An 18,481-nucleotide genomic window follows, 5' to 3' on the forward strand; every position below is an offset into this window, starting at 1 on the left:
ATAGACCAAATCGTCCGATCCAAGGCAACAAGTTCCTTTAAGAGTGACTACCAAACGCATATTTCATAGGTCGGGTGCCAGACTATAAGATAACAGAAAGTGACTTACGTGACCATGATGGTACCCAGAGAGGTGAAGGATGAGATGATGGGGAGCCATGCCAAACCTAAAGGCATTGTGGAAGATGGTTGGGTCCTGTTGCGGAGAATTCACAAGTTTCCGAAGTCCTTCAAAAAAAGGAAATGAAACATAAAATTTTTAAAAACTGTTTCTTTTATGTAAAAAAAGCATTTTACCAAAAGCTGAACAAAAGTCGGGAGAAAGGGAACAGTTACTATTAGATTCTGCAGGAAACATGAATTATTCATGAGCTTTAGAGTATTGACAGAGAAGGGAGAGTGAATGGTTTGATTTCTTAGTTGCTGCTGACAACTCATACATATTCATGAGGCTTTATTTATACGATTACACCATGTGAAGGAGAGACAGACATTTTCTACACAACAATTTGGAACTATAATCAGGCCTATAATCAGGACAAGTGTTTAATGTTCAAAAAGTGCCCTCCGATCAAAAGCTGATTTTTTAAGTAATCCATGAGATCAGAAAAAATAAATTTCGGACAAGATCAAAACTGTAGACAGCCTGAGAGGGGAGATGCAAACCTGTTTCCTGTTTTTCTGGACTCTTGCTGACTAATCATGAATTATTCATGACGTGTTTATTCTCTGCGTTTTCTTAGATCAAAAGCTAAACCAACAGAGAGCAATGGATAAACACACAAAGCTAGCGAGAGTAGTATTGTAGGTGAATGCCTTGAAAAGTCAACAACGATTCAAATATTGAAGCAAGATTACTGTAGATCGATTTTCCCAAAACCGCAGAATGCCGACAACGGACCTAGTCATCAGACAACTTCCTGGCCAGGAAGTCGAACTGGTCAGTTACCGACAAATATTGACCTAGCACCGAGTCATTAGCATTATTGACCCCCAAAAGCTTACCTCATTAACAAACTGTTATACATAACTGAACGATGATAAATAGTCACAGTTTACAAAATTTGAAATAAAAGATGTGCCGACAAAGCCCAACTGGTCCGTTACGGACAAATATTGGACAAGCACCGAGTCCTTATCAGCATTATGGACCCCAAAAAGCTTACACATCATCTCATTAACAAACTGCTAGGCCTTTACATAACTGAATGATGATAAACAGTCACAGTTTACAAAATTTGAAATAAAAGATGTGCGGACAGAACTAGGCCAGGGAAGCCAAACTGGTCCGTTACTGACAAATATTGACCTAGCAGTCCTTATTAGCATTATGTACCCCCACAAGCTTACCTCATTAACAAACTGTTATACATAACTGAACGATGATAAATAGTCATAGTTTACAAAATTTGAAATAAAAGATGTGCAACTGGTCCTTTATTGAAAAATATTTACCTAGCACCGGGTCATTATTGGTATTATGGACCCCCAAAAGCTCAATACCTCATTAACACTGTTATTACTTACATGCAATGCAATGTGCCGACAATGTGCTGACAGGACTTGGCTTTTACTTAACAGTTTTTTCTCAACCCTCTTATTAGCGCCAACTTTGGAAACTTTCAGAGATATTATAACCCTAGAAATCCTGAAGAACTGGGTTTTTCAAGCCTCTACTCTTCAGCTCAAGAAATTACTTTGTCTCACTTGCTTCAACCATACAGCAATTAGTCCTGCTCAGTTTCATTTACCGCGAGTAAAAGCCGAAACTTAATAAAATATTGACAAATTCCATAGTAAACCCCTGTCAATATTTGCCTACCGGCAAATCCTTTGCCCCAGCCCCAAACAACTTACTCACATTTGATTTGTTTGCTACAGATTACATAATTTGTTTGTGAGAGCTTTCCTCTGTCGCTGGCAGCGCACCACAGGCATCTATGGATTTACTTAAGGTTTAGGAACTGAAGAAAGTATGCAGAAGTGTTTTCTGTTTTTCTTTTGACTTTTTTGTGTCCCGACAGGGTTGTTATTCTTAAAGTGGGGGGATCAAATGAAATCCTATTGGGCGAAGTGGAGGAGAGTGTGTTATTTCTACAGGGGATGTAATTAACAAGGGAACAATAGAATTGTGATCGGACATTGAAGACGACTCCTAACTAAGCAGACAAGGTATTGTCGGAGAAGTGTCTTGCCTCAAACGCTTGTCTAGTCTGGTAGTCCCAAGGTTCGTTTTTGCTTCTACCCTGGATTTTTACACCAAAAAAGACAGCTGTGCGTATGAGACCTATAGTTCCCGCTGGCGAAACAGTTTTGAAATGTTATTTTTTTTAAGGTACACCCAGCCAGTAGAGATTTTGTTGGCCTTTCACACTATCTTTGAAAGGTAGAGACGACTGGTAAAAACCCAACAGTGCATCAACATCAACAGTAACACAACAAAAACAACAAAATAACAACAAAATAACACTGGATTTTACGCCGCAATATAAAAAGCTGTCCATAGTCCATACATGTCAACTACTCCCGCTGGTGAAACAGCTCTGAAATATTATTTTGTTAAGGTTATACGCCCAGTCAGTAGAAAACCAAACAGTGCATCAACATCACTAGTAACACAATAACAAAAACAGCAACAACAACAAAATAACACCGTTCTATGCCAGAACAAAAATAGCTGCTCATACATGTATTCCCGCAGGCGAAAAGGTTTTAAAATGTTATTTTTTTAAGGTTACGCCCAAGCAGTAGAGATTTTGTTGATCTTTCACACAATCAGTCAAAGTTAAAGATGAATGGTAAAAAACCCAACAGCGTATCAACAACAACAGTAACACATCAACTAAAACAGCAACAACAAAACAACACCGGATTTTACGCCGGAATATAAAAAGCTGTCCATACATGTAACCTATTCACACTGGCGAAACAGTTCTGAATTTGTTTTTTAAGGTACACCCAGGCGGTAGACATTGTGTTAACCTTCACACTATCTTTAAAAGTTAAAGACGAATGGTAAAAACCCAACAGTGCAACAACATCAACAGTTACACAAAACAGCAGCAACAACAAAATAACACTGCAAAGACACCAATAACAACGACAACTACAACAACAAAATAGTAACATATCACTAACAGTCTCCTGATGATGACTAGAGCGAGCTATTTCATAAGTTAAGACTAATTAAGAACTCACTCCGCGGTACTGAAGTTAATAGCGTGTCTCTAAGCTAAAGTGGTATAGTCCAAGCCGATTTTCTACCTTTCGCCCAGGTAGTAGTTACAAACCAGGCAGTTCTTTTCAGAACTTAGACTTTTCAGAACTTAGAAGTCTCCTGAAAAAAACAAAATCTACTCCGGGGTAGTAGAATATAATATAGCAAGAAAACAATCTACTCCGGGGTAGTAGAATATAGCAAGACAACAAACTACTCCGGGGTAGTAGAATATAATATAGCAAGACAACAAACTACTCCGGTGTTATAGAATATAGCAAGACAACAAACTACTCCGGGGTAGTAGAATATAATATAGCAAGACAACAAACTACTCCAAGGTAGTAGAATATAATATAGCAAGACAACAAACTACTCTGGGGTAGTAGAATATAATATAGCAAGACAACAAACTACTCCGGGGTAGTAGAATATAGCAAGACAACAAACTACTCTGGGGTAGAAGAATATTATATAGCAAGACAACAAACTACTCCGGTGTAGTAGAATATAATACAGCAATACAACAAACTACTCCGGGTTAGTACAATATAGCAATACAACAAACTACTCCGGGGTAGTAGAATATAATATAGCAAGACAACAAACTACTCCGGGGTAGTAGAATATAATATAGCAAGACAACAAACTACTCCGGGGTAGTAGAATATAATATAGCAAGACAACAAACTACTCTGGGGTAGTAGAATATAATATAGCAAGACAACAAACTACTCCGGGGTAGTAGAATATAGCAAGACAACAAACTACTCTGGGGTAGAAGAATATTATATAGCAAGACAACAAACTACTCCGGGGTAGTAGAATATAGCAAGACAACAAACTACTCCGGGGTAGTAGAATATAATATAGCAAGACAACAAACTACTCCGGGGTAGTAGAACATAATATAGCAAGACAACAAACTACTCCGGGGTAGTAGAATATAATATAGCAAGACAACAAACTACCTTTGTGTTCACAAAGCACCAAGATTCAGCTTAAGACGAGTTGTCATCCGTATTGATTTATAATTTGTGACTTCACACTTTGCTAAGCAATTAAGATCGTTACAAACAACAAGATCGATCTTCGCTCAATGTGCAATCAACCACTGGTGAGTTTGTTGTGTTTTCATTAAAAGCCTTTCAGAAAGACTCTGCAAGTAAAGACTGTAGAACTTATTGCTCAAAATCTTTACTGGACCAGAATTTATTTGATAAGACCATCGGATGGAGTTAAACAAGCACTAAGAGAAGGTCTGGGCCCAATTTCAAAAAAACTGTTAAGCAGAAAATACTGCTTAGCAAATTTCTTAGCTAAGCAACAAATTAGTGTGGACCAGTTGCAACAATGAAAAGTTTATGTAATTTGGCTGGTAACCTGTTTCTGTTGAGCAACACTTTTCTGTGCTTAGCAAGTTTTTTTGCGCTTACAGGCTTTATTAAATTTGGGCCCTAGACGTGTAGATATCATTATGTGAAAGAATAGACCTACTTTGATACTCAAGAGAATTGAAAGGTACTATCAGAATTTTCTTAAAAGATAGTACACAATGCTAGCTATTATTCAATTAAAAAAACACAAGACTGCCAGGCAATTGTCCGATGCTAAAATCACTGGCCTCGGGTCTGCGCAGGCCACGACTAATTTCAAGTCAGAACATACTGCTTAAAAAATCCCTGCTTAGCAATAATGAGCAGATTACCAGGCACAAATTGTACATGTGACATGGTATTTTTACTGTTTATTCTAGTTAGCACAATTTTGCTTTGTCTAACCACGTGAGGGCGCTCTCAATAGTATTTTTATCACATCCGGGTTCCGGGGTTATACGCGATTCGTCCTGCAAAGTATTGATAGGCATTTTGTCACTTTTGTTGCGCCGTAGTTTTAAGTTGCTTAAAAGGTGGATTATATTGGCTCCTTTAAAGGTCTTATTGTCCGTGATGGGTGGTGGTAATGTGTTCCAGTCTCTAATATAAATGTTTTGGGTATGAATGAATATACCCCTCGGAAATTATGCAAATATGTTTAAAGGGCCCTCACTCGGTCAAAAATACAGCGCACTTGGCCTTGGCTAGGGTCGAAACATGAGGCTATTAGCAGACTTTTAACTTTTTTTAATTTGATAAGGCCACTGAAATTTTAATATTGTTGTTCGGTGAGCGTTGGCGGAAAGTGACCAGACAACACAAGGTGGCGATTCTAATGGTGGGATCACCAACTTCCTCGCTAAATGGACCATAAAAGAATGTATCATACATCCCATGTTAAAAGATCTGCAGCGAGGACAGGCAGGGCATGAGGATGAGTAATTGACTGATGTCGTGCCTGTAATGGTTTTTGCCTGAGGGTTTTAATATTGATTGGGCAATAACAGGTGGATGGGGCACTGAAGGGGGGGGGGGGTGCTACGGGTGCTTGCTTGGAGGGGGGAATGGGATGCATAGAGGAGATGGGTAGATGTAGGGAGGATGCTTTGAGAGCGTTGGGTGCTTTGAGAGGCAATGGGATGCAGGAAAGGAACTGGGTAACACTGAGATGGGTGCTCCGGGGGTGGGGCAACTGATTGGGCAATAACAGGTGGATGGGGGCACTGGATGGGGGTGCTTGTGGTGTTTGCTTTTTTAGGGGGGTGGCAACTGATTGGGCAACCAGAGGGGGATGGGGTACTGGGGAGGGGTGGGGCTTTCATGGGAGTGGGAGGGGCTGCTTTGGGTGCTTGCTTGGAGGGGGACTGGGATGGGTGGTTGGGGTTGAGTGATGTAGGGGAGGGGTGCTTGGAGGGGATTGGTTGCTTTGAGGTGCGATGGGGTGCAGAAAAAAGGAATGGGATCATACTGAGAGGAATGTGTGCTTTGGGGGCACTGATTGGGCAACAACAGGTGGATGGGGCACTGGGGAGCGGGTGCTTAGGGTGCTTGCTTGAAGGGGGTGGGTGATGCAGGGGGATTGGATGCTTTGAGGGGCGATGTGATGCAGGAAAGGAATGGGTACTGATGAAAGAAACAGGTGCTTTTCTGTGGGGGGGGGGGGGCAACTGATTTGTCAACCAAAGGTGGATGGGGCACTGGGGAGGGGTGGGGTTTTCATGGGAGGGGCTGCTTTGGGTGCTTGCTTGGAGGGGGACTTGGTTTGGTGGTGTAGGGGATGGGATGCTTGGAGGGGAATGTGTGCTTTGAAAGGCGATGGGGTGCAGGAAAGGGAGGGGTATTGAGGTGAATGGGTGCTTGAGGGGGGGGGTGCGATTGGGTGCAGGAAAGGGACACATGTAGTGAGAGGAATAGCTGCTCAGGGGGGTTGTTGGGGTGCATGGAGTCGGATGAGTGCAGGATGGGGACGGTAATGGGGGAGGTAGGTGGCTATGGAGGGGCAATTGGGTGCATGGAGGTTATTGATGTAGGGGGTAACTTGGAGGGTAATGTATGCTTTGAAGGGGGAAGGGGTGCAGGAAAAGGACTGGAGTACAGAGGATGGGTGCTTTTATGGGGGGAGATGGGGTGCATTATAGGATGGCTATAACTAGCCTGTTTTTAGGATATATGGTCCACAATCTTGATGCATTGGATCACAATGCCTACACACAGTGGATACAAAGTCTAGCATGCAGCTGTGTCACTACATGAAGGGGTCACCCTAGACCCTATCTCCCCATCTTAAGATTGCGAGTCACCCCAGGGATCACTACGAAGGAAATCAAACAAGATTGCCCCATGATCCTACCAAGACTTACAGCCAAACCGCAAAGTTTCTCAGAATGCCTAGGTCAAGTTTGCTCCCATCGGATGACAAAGCCACAAAAGACCTGGACCCAACTTCAAAGAGATGCTTGAGCACAAAAAAAGTAGCTCAGCACAACAAATAATGCTTACCAGAATAAGGTTACCAGCCAAACTACCATGTCACATGTGACTGGTATCCTGCTTTTGTTTGCTTAGCAGAACGAGTTAAGCACAAATGTCTGCTTAAGCATCTCTGTGAAATTGGGCCTGGGCCAAAATTCATAAAGCCTGGAAGCACAAACACTTGCTAAGCTAAGAGAAGTATTGCTTAGCAGAAACAGGTTACCAATCAATTTTTGTTAGAAGAGAAATTTGTCAAACAGTTTCTGTTTCTGCTTAACCGCTTTATGAAATTACCCCTATTTACGTCATGAGTATTTCACAGGTTAGCATGTGTGCATGCGTGCTCTGTTAGTGCATGTAGGCGAGCCTGATTTCATAGAGATGCTCATCGCAAGCACAAAACATTGCTTTTAAAACCTGAAATACCATTGGACCTAGTCCTAAATGGGTTTAATATTCAATCACCCCCCCCACTCCCAACCAATGCAGACCTCTAATAGGGGTTCAAGTTACAGGGTTTAGATTTCCTAAATCCAGCTGTAGGCCAACAGACTTTTCACAAACACTGTGACCAGACTTTGTGGGGCTATAACAACTTAATTGATGATCAAGTAATGACTCATAAATTTTCACTAAATGCGCACATGTTATAAATTTATCGGTATCCCGTCGTTGACGTTCATGTCAATTTGCGAGACTCTGTTTACTGCGTGTGAAGTTTAACACATTTGTGGAAGAAAGTCGTCAGGTTTTTATAAAAATTCAGGGGGGGGGGGTGTGGTAAGTCCAGAGTTTGAATCCCATGACTATCGCTGAGTGATTTTATAAGATATTGGCAAGATTGTGCCGTGGAATAACTCAAGGAATTTGAAGCCACGGCATGGTTTTGAGACGGACAAGTTCAACAGGAAACTAGCAGAGTTTACCAGTCTGAAGGAGACATTGGAATATTGGCACTGGCCCCAATTTCATGAAGCTGCTAAGCAGAAAATAATGCTTGGAAAATTTCTTTGCTAATGCTAATCAACAATGAGCGTGACACCAGTTGCAACAATGTTTTCACGATTTAATTCATTCTTGCTCTGTTTGTGTATTTGTTTTTCATTTTTTCTCTGCATTTTTTGTATTCCTTGTAATGCGCAGTAGAGTATATTTATATAGGTCATTGCGCAATATAAATGTCCGTATTATTATTATAAACTTTATGGTATTTTGGGCTGGGAGCCAGTTTCTGTTAAACAAGATTTTTCTGTGCTTAGCAATTTTTCATGCTTAGGGGCTTACCGGCCTACAGATTTCATGAAATCGGGCCTTGCTGGGGAAGGGGGATTGGTAGGGAGATAGATGCATGATTGAGTGAGGGCTTAGGGAGTGCCATGGTATTGGTTACTGATCTTAAAGGAACACGTTGCCTTGGATCGGTCGAGGTGGTCTTTGAAAAGCGTGTGTAACCGTTTGTTATAAAATGCGTATGATTAGAAAGATGTTGTAAAAGTATAATACAATGATCCACACAAACATGCCTCCAAATTGCACGGTTTTCCTTTTACCTCGTCGACTAACACGGTCGGCCATTTATGGGAGTAAAAATTTGACTCCCATAAATGGCCGACCGTGTTAGTTCGCACAGTAAAAGGAAAACCACGCAATTTCGAGGCAACTAGTGTGGATCTGTGTATTCTACTTTTAAAACATCTTTCAAACCAAATGCATTTTATAACAAACGGTTACAAACGTTTTTTATAGACCAACTCGTCCGATTCAAGGCAACGTGTTCCTTTAATAAGGTAATCATTTTTGTCAACTTTTTCATTCAATGCACGACAATATGTTTCTGATCAGCAGACAGTGTGGGTTCGAGTCCTGGGCCCAATTTAATAGAGCTGCTAAGCACAAAAACTTGCTTAGCATGAAATATTTGCCTCGATAAAAACAGAATTACCATACAAATTTTCACGTGATTTTCAGGATAAGCAAACGACAGATGATTACCAGTAACAAGCAATATACAGCAACTGAAAATTTGGTTGGTAATCATGTTTTTATCAAGGAAGAAATTTCATGCTAAGCAAATTTTTGTGCTTAGCAGCTCTATGAAATTGGGCCCAGGTCATGAGACGTGTGACCTTGAGTTAGATACTTTACCATAACTTTTGTCCTTCAGATGGGACCTGAACCCATAGGTCTCATGTACTAGGACTGGTGGTGCACATTAAAGAATAAAAAAAAATTATCTTGGAAGAGTAGGGGTTAACCTCAGAGTTTCTGGTTCACATAACAAGCACCCTTAACAGGGGTGGATTTCACAAAGGTAGTCCTAACTTAGGACTAGTCCTAGGCAATGCTAAGAGATAGGACTGGTCCTAAGTTAGGATGAGTTACTGGTCCTAACTTAGAACTGGTCCTATCTCTTAGCATTGCCTAGGACTAGTCCTAAGTTAGGACTACCTTTGTGAAATCCACCCCAGGTTTCCTCAGGCTTGTGAGCTACCGTGATTCTTCCTCCATGCCGTGATAAAGTTCACTTATGAGGCATGGTTTCTTTACTGAAAGTATTTAATTATAATGAAAACAATAATACACAAGAGACCAAAGCCCAAATTAACAGCTGTTACATTCAATCTTGGTCGAGGCCGAATTCATGACTATAGCTCCTGGGTTAACAGCCCCTGGGCTCAGACCAATGTCAAACTAAAATCCTTGGGTATTTAATTATTAGTGGTTCGGATCAAAAATTGTAACAAGTTACCTGATGCAAAATGCCAAGCACCACAGGTCACTTTAAAGGCACTGCAGCCGATTTCACGAAACGCTAGGATTAATCCTAACTCGAGTTAGGATGAGTAACCCGTCCTAACTTAGGATGGGTTCAATGCGTCCTACGTATTTGAATACGGAACTTTACTCGTCCTAAGTCCTAAGATTAATCCTAAGTTAGGAAGAGTTTGGTGAAATCGACGGCTGGACACCTTTGGTAATTTCAAGTAAATTGGTACAATGTACACATGAGGGCAGAGATCTTGTGATTAATGTAGCTTTTTTTGGCAACGCAGGCTGTATACTCCCATGGGAGCTGAAATGGTTTAAGGAATAAATAGTGTCAGGCAGGGTCTGAGGTCATCGGGCAGCATGCTCTATGTCCCCCTGACCCGTTTATTAGGCTTTGGGGATATGGCATTCAGTAACATTTCACCCCTCCTCTGGAACTCTGCCTCAACATCTCAAGGCTCTGTCTCAACAAGGCAGACATGACATCTCACTATTCCAACATTCTCTCAAAACCCATCTCTTCAGATTAGCCTAAAAAGATATCAAGTGAAATTTTCTTCTTGTTCTTGACCAGCGCCTTTGAATGTCACAAAGTGCGCTTTAAAATTGCTGTGTTATTATTAGGATTATTAAATGGACCAGTCATCAAGGGTTATAATGTTCATGCGCCATAAGCGTTAAAACTGTGGAAAACAAGAACTGTATAAATTATTTTTAATTTGATTATAAGATAGAGGGTTTCATTACAATGTGTTTTTTTCTGTAAATTAATACTTCAAGGTAAAATACACATGAAACCAAAGTTTTGCAAGGTAAAAAGAGTTACATTGTAATTATCTTGAATAACATATCATATTGGCCCTGTAGACATAGTAGATACAGTTACACCTTCCACAGTTTAATCATAATAAAGACTTGTAATGCGCACATCCTCCCTGCTGAGTGTTCAAAAAAAACAAAAAAAAAAACACACACAACAAAATTAGTCCGTGAAAAAACCTGTGACATAAGATAAGTTTTGACAAGAGATTTGAATAGTGTGGTGAAAAGACAAGATGTAAGATTAAGTGGTAGAGAGTTCCAGACGCGTGGTGCAGCTAATGAAAAGAACCTGCAGCCGATTTCACGAAACGCTTGGATTAGTCCTATCTCGAGACAGGACGAATAACCGTTCTAACTTAGAATGGGTTCAATGCGTCCTAACGTGTATGGATACGGAACTTAAAGGAACATATTGCCTTGGATCGGTCGAGTTGGTCTTTAAAAAGCGTTTGTAACCGTTTTTTTTTAAAATGCATATGGGTAGAAAGATGTTGTAAAAGTAGAATACAATGATCCACACAAACATGCCTCGAAATTGCAAGGTTTTCCTTTTACCTCGTCGACTAACACGGTCGGCCATTTATGGGAGTCAAATTTTTGACCTTCCCATAAATGGCCGACCATGTTAGTTCGCACAGTAAAAGGAAAACCACGCAATTTTGAGGCAAACTTGTGTGGATCATTGTATTCTACTTTTAAAACATCTTTCCAACCATATGCATTTTATAAAAAAAGTTACAGACGCTTTTTATATAGACCAACTCGTCCAATCCAAGGCAACGTGTTCCTTTAACTCAGCTTAAGTCCTAGGAATAATCCTAAGTTAGGATGAGTTTGGTGAAATAGACACGGCTGTCACTCCAGCAGTGTTGATACTGGGCCCAATTTCATAGAGCTGCTAAGCAGAAAAATTTGCTTAGCATGAAATTTCTTTCTTGATAAAAACAGGATTACCAACCGAATTTCCAATCGTTGCATATTGCTTGGTACTGGTATTCAGCTGTTGTTTGCTTATCCTGAAAATCACGTGGAAATTCGGATGGTAATCCTGTTTTTTGTCAAGGAAGAAATTTCATGCTAAGGAAATGTTTGTGCTTAGCAGCTCTATGAAATTGGGCCCAGGTCATTGAGGAGAAGCATGGTCCTGGATCAAAGATTGAAGTATTGTTTGTAACAATAACACAATTCCTTCCGTGGTCTCAAACGTCCAATTGTTTTAGTCGGGCTAAATCAAAGAGCGACCCCCATTGTGTGGTCATGGTCTGAATCGCCTTGAAGGCATTATTAACTTGAACTCTATAAATTAGCTTCAATTAGGCTTGTGTAGTAACTCTGGTGTAAAATTTCTATCATTCTTGGAAGTCTTTTATACAGAATTGTTCTCGTCATAATTGGCTGATGTATTAAGCCCTGCCGACCTTATAACTGACAGTGTGAGGCTCCGCCCTTCAGAAGTCGCAAACGATGGCCATGCCTCAATCACATACAGCGTACAATTTTTGTTTAAAGCCATTGGACACTTTCGGTATATAAAACAGCATTGTCCAATAGCCCTCACTTTGTGTGTCACAACTTATATGTAAAATGACAAACTTATAAAAATTTAGGCTCAATCGGTCATCGGAGTCATGAGAAAATAACGGGAAAACCCACCTTGCTTCCGCACGTTTCGCAGTGTCATGTTTTAACTAAATCTGTAATTGTCGATTTTGAGAATTGATATCGTTTTAATATTTTCTCAAAAGTAAAGCGTTTCATGGAATAGTATTTCAAGAGAAGTCTTTCACTATTACCATCTGTAAACCCTGTAAGTTATTTCTAAATCTGTGAACTTTTTTTCTTTTTTTCTGTTCTGAAAGTGTCCAATGGCTTTAAATTGAACTAGCTGAACATTCAAGAGATACTCAAGCAGAAAAATGTGTCCCTTCACAAAATATCGGTTGAACAAAAGAAAATATTACTAGAGTGGGACATGAACCTGTGACCTCCGGATTAACATACTGGTGCTTTACCAACTAAGCTATGGAGTAGCCCAATGTTGAATGTCTTCCTATTAATTTTGTCAATATCTATGTTCGGCGGTGCCAGTCAGAAGCCATTCAACTTATAACTGCTGTATTGACCCAATTCACCTGACGTCATCATCATAATAATCTTGGATGCGGCCTTTTTTGTGGTCAATGTCAATATGTGTTATTTAGAGAAGTTCGCATTTTAGGTGACGCGGCGTTTACACATAAGCCTATTGACCACCAACCTGGTGAGCGTGGCATCAGTCGCTGCGTGTGACGCGCGTGCAAGGGGTCAATAGCCATAGGGATCCAACCAAGGATGGGTTCGTGATAAATATAACAATGAAGAATGAAGTAAGCTTCACTAAAATGAGCCGTTTATTAAAAACAAACATCTCCATCATCTATAGTTTTTTACAATGGGTTTCTTTAAGGTTTTTTTCAGTTTATTCTTTTGACCCACACTGCACCCACAATTTGGGGGAATTTTTCAACATTGACTTTTCTGATGGCCCCTATAGCAAGACCGGACGGAGGAAGGCAAGACTACTGTATCATAGATTAGTCTACAATGTCTGACCCAGTTTTGAGGACAGTTTCAAATTAGGCCAAATTGAATCTTTTACCACAATGGGCTTATATTTCTCCTAATTAATTGAAGGTAATAAACCTACTTTAAAAAATTCAGCCCAGGGCAGTAGTTAAGAGTAGGGTCAGCTACCAATGAGTTGACCTCGCACTTTCAACATTAAAGGGTTTGGGTACTTTTTGTACGACACAAAAAACAATGTCAACAGATTTATATTTAAACTTATACGGTTTGAAGATAATGATGATAGAAAGCTTCTCTTAAAATATTTATTGATGAGGTGCTGTAGTGTTTTGAGAAATTAGTAAAACAATGTACAGTATACAAAAAATAGTTTTCATCTCAGTGAGATGATTTTTTTTTTTCATGTACAACGTATTAACGCGACTATCCTGAAAACATTGCTGTGTGATTTTCACTTTTTTTTTTCAAAAAAAACTTGACTAATGAAGCTGAGACTTCTACAAGTAAATTATACTCTGATCTTCATCCACAGTGAGTATATATAGGGATTCATGTCATGGCCAAAAAATCTACCATTTTGTTTTTTTTAAAACCCTTCAAAGATAGAGTCATAGATTGGTTTTGGGCAACATTTAGCTGATTTACAGGTCAAATTGCCAGCAAAGATACAATATTTCAGAATATTACAAAGTTTCAGATGAATACTGTGTCAACCTGTTGACAAGACAGCAACAAAACTGTCAAGCTTTTGTCATCAAGACGTCAAATCCGCCACGTTAAGCGAGGTGATGAGTGTACAAAACCACATCTCCAGCCAGCCACAGCATTCCCCCTCACAAGATTTTAGTCAGGATTCGGTAAAAGGGGTCAAAATTTCCTTGAAATTTAAAAATGATGGGGTTGTCCTCTACATTGTTTACTTACAAGACATTTACAAATGACATAAATCTTGAGGTCTGGAGGTAACGGGTACCCGAAACCCGAATCAAAATGAATATCTGGTACCCGAAAGAAAAATACCAGAAAACGCACAGCACCAGTCAGGGACTTTGAATGGTATTTTGGCTGGTTACCATATCCTGGTAAGCAGAATTTTTGCTTAGTAGCAACTTTTTGTGCTTTTTAAAAGCAGTTCCATGCCTGTATGCTTCGGGCAAGGGCACCAAGGCATGTACGTTCTCCTTGGTAAAGGGCACCCTGGGGCATTTCAAGGGCAATGACCAGAAGGTAATCGCCTTTGTTGTCTCTGTGAAGCATAAGGCATGCAGTTCTTGGGCCCTAGAGTCAATCTAAGACTAAGAGGCACTTTTTTGATTAAAATTTGCCACTTTTTGTTTTTGATCAGCCTGCATTCCTGTAGAGGCCACGTCTGTTTTCATAACGGTGGCAATACACCTTTATCCAAGATCCCAGGGGCTTTGAATGGCATCAGAACTTTTATGACCCTTAAAATAATTCCTATTAGATTTGGATTTCCTTAGCATTGTTTTCAAGAATAATAAAATGGGGTCTTCTGGGAGTGATGGACTTCCAAAGGAACAAAATTTATCCATTTAGGTAATTTTTGATGGCAAAATACAGGAAATTGGTCATAAATTACATTAGGGCTTTATAGACCATGTAACCTGTGCGTCGCATGTTTATAAAAGAGCCACATAGCCTGGACTTCCGTCCTGTTGGCACGATTTGTACACAGCTCTATTGGATGACAACATCAAATCTTACGCAACAGGCTGATTTCAGTTGTTAGTTCTACCAACCAAAGACAAAATGCTTACACACTAAAAATTGTGCATGGTTTTTCACTGTTCCTGACTCATAGAGTGGATTAAGCCTTAATTTTCACAGGGTTGTTAATTCACAGATGATCACGCAAAATTATTTTGGCCACTGACGACAACTAATTTGCTTGCTCAACCGATGTATAAAAACTTTTTGTGATTAGGGCTCGAATTTTACACTGGATTTAACGTTGGGCTGGTAAACTGGTCTTGTGTTTTTCAGTTGATTAACACTACCTCCTGATCATGACTAGAGCAAGCTAGTTGAAATGTTGAGACCATTTAAGAACTCACTCCCCTGTAGTGAAGTAGTCCCAGCCAATTTTCTATACCTTCAGCCCAGGTAGTAGTTAAAAAGCAGGACAGTTCTTTTGAGAACTGAGAAGTCTCCCGAATTCTGAAAATCTACTCCCCGGTAGTAGATTAAAGAACGACAGTTCTCTAAGAACAAACTCTATCTGGCAAGTATGTACACACATGGTGTTACCACAAATCTATTGATACCTCACCATGCAATGCCTCAAATCCCATACCAGCTCCCTCACTGTTCTTTTCTCAGTCAAGTAGATTTTGGGCTTAGTAAAATAAAGTTCTGGTCTGCCATAAAAATGTTGAGTTACAGGCCCTGATGTCTTGTGGAATTTTACCCCAAATTAAAGCCTTGATGATGTACGAACAGTGGGGCAGCAGGCCAGTATGACTAGTGCAACAAGTCCACATGGCACCATGGATAGGCCTACATCAGGAATTTTGTAATAGTCATAGTTGTGACTCCAACTTTTGTAAGAAACAATTAATCACCGAGCCATACAAGTTATAATGGTTATTGTTTTAAAGCGTTCAGCGATAAATTTATCAAGGCTTTGATTACAATTTGAAAAAGTTCCATACAACTGATGACAAACTAACAGTTGTACATTATGTGACTATGTAGTGCAACAAGTCAACATGACGCCATGGATTTAGGAATTCCATACCTGATCTTAACTTTTGTAAGATACAATTGTTCACCGAGCCATACAAGTTATAATGGTTATTGTTTTAAAGCAATTCAGCGACAAATTTATCAAGGCTTTGGTTACAATTTGAAAAAGTTACAACAACTGACAACAAAATGACAGTTTTACATTGTTATACTAGTGTGTGATTGATGGCTACATGGCAGTTACAGTTGTATGGCTTCTGACTGGCAGCCTGAACAAAGATATTGACAAAATAGGGAGACTGTCAACAAAGGGGCTAGATAGCTCAGCAACGGCACGTTTATCTGGAGGTCACTGGTTCAAATCCCGCTCTGGTAGTTTTTACTTTCAACCCTAGTCACCTTTCACTTAAGTCACCCAGGCCTAGAGCGAAGATGAATTAAATTTGAATTTACTTTCCTCAAAGGAAAAGGACCTCATTGTTGTTGCTATGACTAAGTAATTATTTTGATTGCGACAGCCAAAACAAGCCGGCATCCTTTTTATGAATCAATCAAAGACGACTTCAACTGAAATTTTAAGTGAATTAGAAAAACAAGAGTGCTTTGGACATAACTAGGGCCCAAGTTCATAGAGCTGCTTTTATTTATAAGCAGAAAATATTACTTAAGAAATTTCTGCTTAGCAGGTATGAGCTGGATACCAGTCACAGATTGTACAAGCGACTCAGTAGTTTGGTTGGAAACATATTAGGGCAAATAAGTCTTTATGCTGAGCTTCTTTTTGTGCTTAAGTGGGCTCTATGTATTAAGGCAAGGTCAGAAAGATAGGATTGTTTTTACGTACAGCGTTCAATTCTGGTTTGTCAAATTTATCCTTCCCTAGCCTGTAGAAAGGTTTTGACAAATATTTTCTCACAAGCCACTTGGCACAGCAGTCAACGATCGTTGTAATTGCTCTATCCTTTTACATCACTCCTATTTCACATGGACGTTTCATTGCGATAAGTTGTGGGCACTGATGATGTGGCAGGGATTTTGCAATCGATTGCGAAACATTGTGTTAGGTTTGGGGAAATGGGGAACAAGAAGGTAATACTGCACAGTGATAACTTTTATTGTGTGTTTTGTTATCGCTCTTCTAAAGGCAAAGAGTCAATGATGTTGCCACCATCTTGGGTCATTTTCCTTTTTTCAAATAACAGTAATTAACGCTATATTCAGTTGACAAAGAGATTAGACTATTTCTCATTCCGGCCGCGGTTTGGTTACATTAATTTGAATGGGAGAATCAAGATGGCCGCAATAGTATGAAATTTCTATAGCACAGACCACTTCAGGGGGCCTCCCCCCTTTCTCCTAGAACTATGCGGTTTCGTTTCGCTTTCGTACTCCCCCCTCACCCCAACCAAGAATCAAGATGGCCGCAATAGCATAAAATGTCTACAGCACAGACCACTCCTTGGGCCCCCCCCCCTCACCCCACCCACTACAGAAATTAAAGTTACACAAATAAGTCGGTTTAATTTAATCAGCAAGCCATGTGCCAACATTAGAATTGGAGATAAATTGAAAAACTAAAAAAAGTCTTGCAACAACTTTTCAACTTATTTTTACAAAAAGAAACATCCCCTTTGAGTAATAACAAATAAATAAGATGCTATTTTATTTCACAATGAGAAGGAATGAAAAGATGGTGGCAGGATACAGAAACTTTTCCAATGAACAGAGAACAAAATAGAATAACAAATTAATTAGGCCTAATTAAAAAATTCAAATGCAATAATTATTCCAGCCCCATAATGACATTGCTTTGGCTATGGAGAATCTTTCGGGCTGTAACTAACAAATTAATATTGTATCTCAATTAACGACAAATTCATCTCATATTAAAATCACTTACCACTCTTCTTGGTATTAAAATCCCCTTAGTACCGCTACGTTCGTTCCAAGCTCCAAGCTTTCATTGACGTCCAATCCAAGATTATGCAACAAACAAACAGACGAAATCAAAATGGCGAATTGTTTAAAAAATCACGGCACACGCCAAAATATCCTCTAGAACTTGGAACAAATGCAGTTAGTACTTCGTTCGACAGCCCTAGACCCGTAAGAATGACTTTGCAAACCACATGTGGTGACTGGATTTCTGTGTTGTCCCCTTTTTGAAGGAATCTGTTGCACGAAAGCAGCAACTTGCTTGGAGATTACTAACGGAGATTTCCTTCCTGGATGAAGAAAACCGCAAGCCTCAAGTGTAACTCCTCCCCCTTTTGATGTGACGTAAAAATCAAGCATGATCTCCCGTGCAGACAAACTGCACGGCTAAGCTCCGCCTTTCATTTACATATCCACTACTACTGGCCAATCAGTAACTCCTAATTTCCTGTGGACACACCTGTCCATGCGTTCAATGCACAAACCACTTATGGTAGGCCACGCCAATCAGAAACTGTCGGTGACCAATATAAACTTTTCGGAGCATAATTATTTTGACTGAGGTAAAACTTGAATAAAATGGAATGAATTGGATTGGGGATGGGAAGTAGAGAATTTGG

General features: G+C 39.9%; 1 protein-coding gene across 1 annotated transcript in view; it reads right to left on the minus strand.

Moving 5' to 3' along the window:
- The window catches only part of LOC139953599 (DNA damage-regulated autophagy modulator protein 1-like), a 91,933-nt gene extending 73,778 nt beyond the window's left edge, over positions 1 to 18,155 (minus strand). The window contains exons 1-2 of the mRNA XM_071953069.1: positions 17,827 to 18,155; positions 109 to 227 (exon numbers count right to left, since the gene is read on the minus strand). Of these exons, the coding sequence (XP_071809170.1) occupies positions 109 to 176 (68 nt within the window). The 5' untranslated portion in view covers positions 177 to 227; positions 17,827 to 18,155. The remainder of the gene's footprint in view (positions 1 to 108; positions 228 to 17,826) is intronic.
- Between the last annotated feature and the right edge of the window lie 326 nt (positions 18,156 to 18,481).

Source organism: Asterias amurensis, chromosome 22 (genome assembly GCF_032118995.1).
Source record: "Asterias amurensis chromosome 22, ASM3211899v1".
NCBI classification, from domain to species: domain Eukaryota; kingdom Metazoa; phylum Echinodermata; class Asteroidea; order Forcipulatida; family Asteriidae; genus Asterias; species Asterias amurensis.